Source organism: Thalia democratica, chromosome 7, assembly GCF_965202585.1.
Source record: "Thalia democratica chromosome 7, ktThaDemo2.hap1.1, whole genome shotgun sequence".
Taxonomy (NCBI): Eukaryota; Metazoa; Chordata; class Thaliacea; order Salpida; family Salpidae; genus Thalia; species Thalia democratica.
The window spans coordinates 45,137,040-45,146,159 of NC_139171.1; the positions used below are offsets into that span (position 1 = coordinate 45,137,040).

General features: G+C 25.6%; 1 protein-coding gene across 1 annotated transcript in view; it reads right to left on the reverse strand.

The window, feature by feature from the left end:
• Positions 1–8,605, reverse strand: part of LOC145841387 (uncharacterized) — a 47,090-nt gene extending 38,485 nt beyond the window's left edge. The window contains exons 1-4 of the mRNA XM_082948748.1: positions 8,473–8,605; positions 2,215–2,448; positions 1,873–2,027; positions 861–992 (exon numbers count right to left, since the gene is read on the reverse strand). Coding sequence (XP_082804874.1) covers positions 861–992; positions 1,873–2,027; positions 2,215–2,448; positions 8,473–8,484 — 533 coding nt within the window. The 5' untranslated portion in view covers positions 8,485–8,605. The remainder of the gene's footprint in view (positions 1–860; positions 993–1,872; positions 2,028–2,214; positions 2,449–8,472) is intronic.
• Positions 8,606–9,120: the final 515 nt, after the last annotated feature.

The window sequence follows — 9,120 nt, forward strand, 5'->3', positions numbered from 1 at the left end:
CAGTTGAAGAAAAAATTAAGTTTTTTTTTTGCTGAAAAAAATTTACTTTAACTTAATAAAGAATCTGAAGTCTTAGCTTGGTGGAAGTAAAACAGAAAAGATGCCTACATTTCGCCAAGTTTGCAAAAAAGTATTTTTCGACAACTCAATATTATGTTTATTATATAAGGTAATTTTATGAAGCTGGTCCAAAAGCACCATTCATTGCTTCCAAAGAAGGGCAAAAAACTTTTATATCTTCATTACATCTTTAAAAAACTAGAATAGATTTCTTTGTACCTTAAAAGCGTGTATATGAGTAAATGTTATTTATTAAATTACTTATTTTTATACATCTAAAGAGTAGCCAAAATAGTTAATCCTCATTTTTAAATTCAAAATTTTGTATATAAAAGATTAATTTAAGCTTATCACAAAAAGTAGTTAAAGATCGTTATTTTTTAAGCCTTTTAACATTTAATTTATTTTTCTTTAATATCATACAAGGTACAAGAAATTCAAGTTAATTCGTATAAGTAGCTTAAAATCATATATAAAAAATTTAAACTGAGTTTTCGTATAGATAGAATTTTTTTGTCTCGTTTGCACAACGTTTAAAATTTTCAAAATAAAATAGTTTAACAGTAACACAGTGTTTCTTTTTAATCATATGATTAAACATTTGTTAATAAACTAGCGGTTTTACAATAACTATTTTTTCTAAGTTCGTTCTTTATTAACGCTACAGAAAGCTTAAAATATTTAGGATCTGGATCCGGCCGGAAACCTTAAATTAAAAAAAGATTCGGATCCGACAGATCATTAATATTTAAAATTGAATTATCGATCGAAAACTAATCTTAAAAACTAAATTTACTTACTCCAAAATAATTTTATTGGTTTTCGTTTTTAAAGTTTCAATACTTAGTTGTAGCACTTTTCTATCTTCATTATGTTTCCATATTGACTTTTTAGTTTCCAACTCACTAGTTTCTACCATTTTCTTCAATTTACTAAATAAAAAATTCAACTTAGTTAGTTTGTAAACATAAAGATCAGGGTTTCCCAAACTTTTTTCAAAAGACATGCTTTAAAGAAATTGAAAAAGCTATGGCCCCTTTCAACAAGATTTCTTAAAAAACTACTACTAAAACCGCTTATAACTTTTTTTCTTGCTCTTCATCATCAACTCCAGAATTTCTAGTGTAAGTTTCAACTTATGGCTATGTGACTTTCTCTTTTACGACTTGTGGCCCCCTAAACTTTTTCCATTATATTAAGTATAATTTTCAAAACTACCATTCAAACCGCCTAAAACCTTTTTTTTACTCTTCATCATTAACTACAGAATAACTAGTGTAACTTTAAAAACAAGAATGTGGCCCCTTTGATGCTTATGACCACCTAAATTTCTGTAATGGCCCCCAAGGGGGCCAATTGGCCCAGTTTGGGAAACGGTGATATATATTTTAAATAGTTTTAATTTTTTTTATAATATCGTATACCTATGTGGTATTTTTATTATCAATAGAATAATATTTTTATTGATTCATAAATGTTTATTTAGCTTAAAAGTAAAAAAATGCTTAAAGTAGATTTATTACTATGTAAAAAAAAGTAAACTTATTAGTTTAAAGTATAAATAGACTTTTTTTATATGAAAAAGATTTTATATTCAACTGAGGACTACGTTAGATTTATTTCATACAAGTGAAACATTTTTTGTTAATAAAATTTAAAACTTTGATTTACTATTATTATTTATTTTTATTTTATATACATATGTATAGTCGATTTCGCTGGTGGAGGACCTACTGTTATTATACCTCAAGTTTATATAAAGAAATTTTAATAACTCAAAGATGTTTAAAACCATATAAAATTACTATGAACTTGTTTTCAAGCTCCAAAACTTGATTTTTCTTTTTCAAAGCTTTTTCATTTGCCTCTAAATTTGCTTGCTTGCCTCGAAAATCACCATCAACTTGTTTTTTGTACTCAAACATTACAACATGATTATTTTTAAGTTTTTCTTTTGTTTCATCTAGCTAGGAATAAAAAGAATAATATTATAAAGAAGCATTTTATGTGAAAAGTTAAAAAATAACTAAGTGAGAGGTTAATATAAGTTTATTTTCAATTATTTAACTATACTATGGACAAACCATTGCCTATTTAAAAAATAAGGTGATTCAAAAGGATCTTAGTTTAAAAAATACTTTACAACTTAAATACTTCTTTTATAAGCTCGTCTATTCGTTGGCTGCTAATTATAGTAGTATCTTTTAAATCCCACTCTAATTGTTCGAACTCTTCTCTAAGTTGCCTGTGATTTTCCAAAACTTGGTTAACATGTTTTTGGTTTTTTAAAAGCTTGTCTTGAAGTTTTTTTTTTTCTGTTGACAGTTGTTTACAGTTTATTTCCACTTGAAGAACCTTCAGCTCACATTCTTCTTTGATTTCGCTAACCTATCAAATTTGTTTATTAAAAATAAACACTTATCTGTACAAGTATAATAAATTACCTTTTACATGTAATACACAACGATACGCAAAATAATAGTTTGTAAAAACTAACAAAAAATTAGATAATGTTTTGTAACAAGTCAAATTCTGATACTGTATACTTTTGGTTTATTTTTACTAGCAACAGCTAGAATTCAAAACTTGTGTTCAAAATGATAAACACAAATTTTATATACCAAAGAATTCTTTTAGAAACATTGTTTTATACTATTAAAGATCTATCTTCTCATTCGAATATTTTATTAAGATTCAAATTCTATTAAAAAGTTTTCATTTTAAGCCAGTGTTTCCCAAAGTGGGCCATAAGCAGTAAAGGGGTCACAAGTGGGCCATGGGGCCATAATTTGAAACTTACATTAGATATTTTGGAGTTGGCTATGAAGGGGAAAGAAAGGTATTAGGCGCATTTAATGGTAGTTTTTGTCGGAAGGGGCACAACTTTTTTTTTATTTCTTAAAGGGGGCTTTTTGAAAAAAAATTTGGAAACCCTGGTTTAAGGCCATAAGGGGTCAATCTAGTTTTTTACAAGTTGAACTTATTTTATTGAGTTATAGTTATGCAGCTCTTTGTATGTTTTTTTTTTTGTTACAAGTCATCTATACCTTATAAGTATATTATTTAAAAAAGAGTCATTTTTATGACAACTTTAAATGGATAGAGTAATTTATATTAAATTCAGCAAAACAGGAAAAAAAAGCATATTGATTTTTTTACTGAGCAAGGCAACATTGATGCGCTTCAGTCTTATTGCAACTCTTTTTCCTGAAGCTTGTGATCTCAAGCACAGACTTTTAGTAACCAACACACTGGGAAGGAAAGTTTTTTAACCAAAAAGTATGCAATCATTTAGGAAGAAATTTTGCATAAGACGATTAATGATAAGTTCTTTCAAGAACATCCAGATGCATAATAAAGCGTCAAAGCTTGAAACATGATGAGCAGGATTGACAAAGAATTTTTAATTTTTCTCCAGGTTAAAAAAAAAAGAAGTATTTAGGTCAATTTTTAGTATAAAATCAAGTTTAAGGTAAAAAACTGTCTTAAATAGTATGAAATATTGAAAAGATACTGTATATTTTGATATTTTGATAAAAAATAAATTTAATGATACAAAAAATGTTTATCTACATGATAGATTTTTCGTAATTAGTAGAAACTTATTTATATTATGTCAAAATATTGTTCAAAACTCCAGGTTTTTCAGGGATTTTTGTTTAAAGTTCCAAGTTTTTTTTTCAAATGTTCTAAAATTCCAAGTATTTTCAGGTTTTTTACCTAAATTGTCAAATTCCAGGATTTCAGGCAACTCTGGATGAGTTTTTGTCAGTGTACTTTAGACATGATAATCAGCTAATATTAAGTCACATAAATATACTTTACAAGGACAGAGTAGTGGTGCCCGTCAGTTTACAATCTTGTGTATTCAACAAGTTACATTTTTTCACTAACTAATGATACTTATGCACAATTGTGCCCAACAAATCGTCTTCTGGCTTGATATTACAAAAACAGGTATGCCACTCGTTTTTTCAAAATTTTTCCAGGTTTTCCTAATTTCTTCCAGGTTTTTAAAAGTACACATTTTTGGGTCTATTTTTAGTTTTAAGTTAATTTCTATTTAAGAAACTGTGTTAAATAGTATAAAAATATTGAAAAGATGCTGTAAAGTTACTTTAAATGTGTTTTTAAATAAAAAAAAATTTGATGATGACAAAAAATCTTAATTATATGATAGATTTTTAGTATCAAATCAAAATTTTACTACTGAAAATGTTAAAATTATCAAAAATTCTAGGTTTTTCCAGATTTTGTGATCGAAGTTCCAGGTTTTTCCAGGTTTTTTTCAAAATATCTCAAGTCCAGGTTTTTCCAGGTTATTTTAGCCTAAATTGTCAAATTCCAGGTATTTCCAGGTTTCCAGGTAAAGTGGCAACCCTGCAAAAAGTATAGAAATTATTCAGGCCAAGTGTCAAAACTTCAACCACAATTCACCTTCCCAAATAATACAAAAAGTATCTGATACTCCTATAAACCCATTTAAATATACATTTCCAGCTTGCTTGAAACAATTTTTAGTAGAAGGCTTGTTGCCAGGCTGGTCAGAAGTATTTTTTACACTCAATGAAACCTCTCACGCTGGTTTACTAGGATTGATAGTGTCCTTTAGATTTCTTCTCCAGTTTTGAAGTATTTAGGAAAATCTGGTAAACTATTTATGGACTGATAATGTTTGAGGACTCTAGTTCAAAAATAAAAGATAGAAAGAATTTTAGTGAATTTTTAAATTTCCAAGAAAGTTGAGAAAAAAAATTACGATTCAAATGTTTGTTTCTGAAATCTTTTACATTTTTAGTCTTTAGCAGTTTAATATTTTATTTTGCTTGAAAAAGTTGCAATTTTTTGCCACCGAAACCGGTCGTGAATAAAATATTTAATTTGCACACCTCTATTGAAATCTTTTACAAAAATTATCATATCTCTTAAAATTAAAACTTTAGTTGCAAATTACATTTTCTACTTAAATATTCAAATCTTATTGTCATAACAATGTTTCAGTCCGTTGAATTAGTTCAAACGAGATCCTCAGTTGAATAATAAAATCTGTAACTTTTTTATATATAAACAGGCAAGACGACATTAGGCTAAACTTAAAATAAAACTAGCATTTATGTGTAGAAAAACAAACAAAATAAAACTTATAGCTTAAAACTATCAATTAAACAAAATCATAATATTAACAGGTGAATTCATCATAAGGTTAGAAAAATATAAGCTACATAATAATATTATAAATTTAAAACGAATCAAAATACTTACATTTAGTAGGCTTATAAAATTTCTAAACAAACAAAACTCTTATAATCATCACAGTAGAAAAAATTACAATAACTCTTTAAAGAGTTAAAGAATAGTAATTTTTACAGTGTGATAATACTTTTAGAATTTTACGTCCATACTAACGACATTTCTATGTAAAATGGAATAGCACAGCTTCACCGAGTTTAGATAAAAAATTAATCTAAGAACATATGATAACAGGAGGTGTGAGTGTTTTTTTTTTATAACTATAATACAACCATATATAAGTAAACAAATTAGTGTTAGTAATAAGAACTTACTACATGTATTTATAAAACAGCTTACTTATCGTATAGAATATATTTATTTACAAAAAAAGCTGCAATGATAATAGTAAATACTATAAATTACAAAGATAATAAAATGTACCAAACAAAAGGCAAGAAAAAATGAATAGCTGTTGATACTTTAATTTTTCATATTAGGACTTTTTTTTTTGTAAAAAAGTTTATAACTGCAAACCCTATGTCCCTAATTAAGTATAATAAAAAGTATTTATAGTATATTACATTTCATCTTTTATCAGACAACTAGTAAACACTTGTAACATTTTCAAATTATAATATTAAGGAGTCCTGTACAATATATCTTAGGTTATTTAAACATTCATTTAGCTTTGAATTTAAAACTAATAACAAAATTTTGTAAAATAATCACGAAGTATCAACACATTACTATGTTCAAAATATGATAAATAAAATAAATAATGGTTAAGGCAAAAAAAAAATTAATAATTTATTTTTATTTTTAAAATTCAAAAAGTCTTCTGATAATTATCACTTATCACATAATACAACGACACAAGAAACTTGAAATATTACAAAAGTCAATTACTTAAGTGATTGTTAATAAACATTAACACAGGATTCCCAATAAAGTTTAAAAAAAATAAGTTATAAATAAATTAGAAAAAACATCTAGTGATTATTTTAGAAAAAAAAAACTCTAATGCACAAAATTTTATAGAACATATTTTGTCTGAAGAAATTTTCGTTGATTTTTAATTACAAACTATTTTTTTTAAATACTTGAGTTACTATTGTACATAATACTTTATTAAAATTCTAGTTCAAACAACTCAAGTTCTCAACTTAAGTAAAGGAGAATAAATATTTCTATAAGAATAAGATGAATGGGCATAAAGTGGGTCCACCTTGATTTTCAAAAGTTGATCTTATTCTGTAGAGTCTTATCTGAGCTATTAGACATTTTCAGCCGTTTAAAAAAATTCAAAGCAACTTTTGAGATATAAGCGATCAAAGTTGGTGTGCTCAAAAATTTTCTAATGGGAGGCGCAAACCTAAAACGCGAAAAAAGACTATTTTATTTAAATTATATATAATCGTTCATTTTTAAACTAATTCTCTTCAAATTTTCACAGAAAGTCCAGCACTAAAATTTAAATAGATTGAATGCAGAATTTTTGATTTTTATTAATAAAAATTTAATAAAAAAATCACCTTTTTTGTTTTTTTATTCAATTTTTTAACTAGTTTGCAACCATTAAAAAGAATCTTTTAAGCTATAAAAGGAACGCTCCCTGAAAGTTTGATGTCTCTAGCTCAAAAAAAAAGGATAATATAAATTTATAGTAAATTTTAAAACTTCCAAGAAATTGATCTTAAAAATTTGTTGTCCATACGTTTGTGTCGGAAACTTTTTACAAAAATTACAGTACCTCAAAAGCTAAAAAATATTTTTATCCATATGAACCCTTAATTTGTTTATACTGGTGATCAAATTTAGCAAAACATTGTTTATGAACACTTTTAAAAAAATAAAATTATCAATATTTACTGTTAACAAATGTTTTTACATAAAATCTGACGTGTAAAGAACTTTTTTACTTAGTTATATATTGTGCACTGATTTCAAAAAATTCAAGAACCACAAACTTTAAACATTTTCATTTTTTACTTTAATTAGACACGTTTTGAAGTACTCTGTTAAAAGAAGACTCTAAGACACTTTTCTACAGATATTTGATAGTATGCTTAGAAAATTAACCACTTATATATAAAAATTTTAAAGAGTAGTAAAAATATTTCCAAATACGAATACATTATGTGTTATTTTGTGCAGTGTAAAAGTTTTACAATAAAAACAACTTTACTTTAGTATAAGTAGTTATTTTTAAATATGTCTACTTAGTAAAGTAGTTAGTGTACGGACATTTTTTCTACAGCAAATTAATGTGCACAGATGTTGGAGGCTAGAAAACTACTTGTTGTAGATAGTATTATTATTACAATAAAATATATACATTAGAGAAAAAAAAACCTGTTTTACAAAAATATAAAACCTTTTATAATAAAATGTTTAGATACTTTATATAACACCAACGTACAAACTATAGTCTAAAAATTTACTAAGTAAGTTTTAGCAATGACAAATTTTTAAATGCTACCTGAAGATAAAGTTGTTAATAAAATCTAAGATTAAGTAAATCATTTTTATGACTTTACACAATTCAGGGCTGCCAAAAATTTTTGAGATGTTTCTACCAGGGTTTAAAAGTACACGTTTTTGGATCTATTTTTGGTTAGCCAAGTTTTAGGTTAAAATCTGTGTGAAGTACTATAACATTAAAAAGATGCTGTAATAATTCTTTTTCCAATAAATTAAACACACCTAGAAAAGTCTGTTTTAACAATTTATATGTGTGAAACATTGAAACTTTATAACCAAAAAGCAAAGTAATTTTTTTGTTTAGTTTTAAAAGTAATAAAATTTTAGTGAGAAATTTAAAACTTTTTCTAACAGATTTTTCTAAATATTGCAAGTAACATTTCCTGAAAACTTGAGTTATTTGTTCCAAAAAACGTAGGAGATAAAATCATAGTATTTTTATTTATTAAATGTTTTAGTCCCTACTCTGAAAGAACATTTTGAATTTTCTGACTTAAACAGGCTAAATCTCTAAAATATTTTGAATACCAAAGAGCTGTAAAAAGCTTAGTGAAAACTCTACAATAAATATCAAGTTGTAATTTTTTTTACCCATATGCCAAGAATTGCAAACTCTATACACTGTTTAGAATGAGAAGTAAGTAAACACAACAGTTATACAGAAAAAAAATTAAATGATAAAACTGAAAGATTATAAACCTTGTTTTCCATGCATTTAATTTCATCTTCGAAAGAATAAAGTAACTCTGTTCGTTGGTTAATTATTTCATTTTGCAAATTACAAACTTCTAATTTTTTTACTCTTTTTATTGATTCTAATTTGCTCTGTAGTTCATCTATATTTTTTTCCTATTTTTAAAGGAACAATTACATTAGTTTTAATTATATTATATATACTTTATAACTTAAATGCACAACATTTTTTTTTAAATAAACTTTAAAAAAATGGTTCTGCTTTTCTCAAGTTTTGATAGTACAAAAATTTTAAAATACATGAGGCTTATGAAAACTTAAGTACAAAAAAGAAACTGTTATTTATTGCTGAAATACTAAAGAGTTTTTATTTTCTAGTACACAATATTGTCTTTGAAACTTTTGTTGCTTTTTAATGTTAATAATAATGTAAATATTTAAATGCATAGGAGGCGGGGGAGGTTCAATAACTTTTTTCAAAATTTAATCTTATTTTATAAAGTTTTAATAAGCTACAAGATACTTTTTACAGACTTTAAAAGTTCATAATAATTTTTGAGATAAAGCAGGTCAAAGTTGGAAGTAACATTTGGTTCCTTATGGGAGGCACAAACAAAAATGGCAAAAAAAGACTATTTCACTAAAAATCTATCT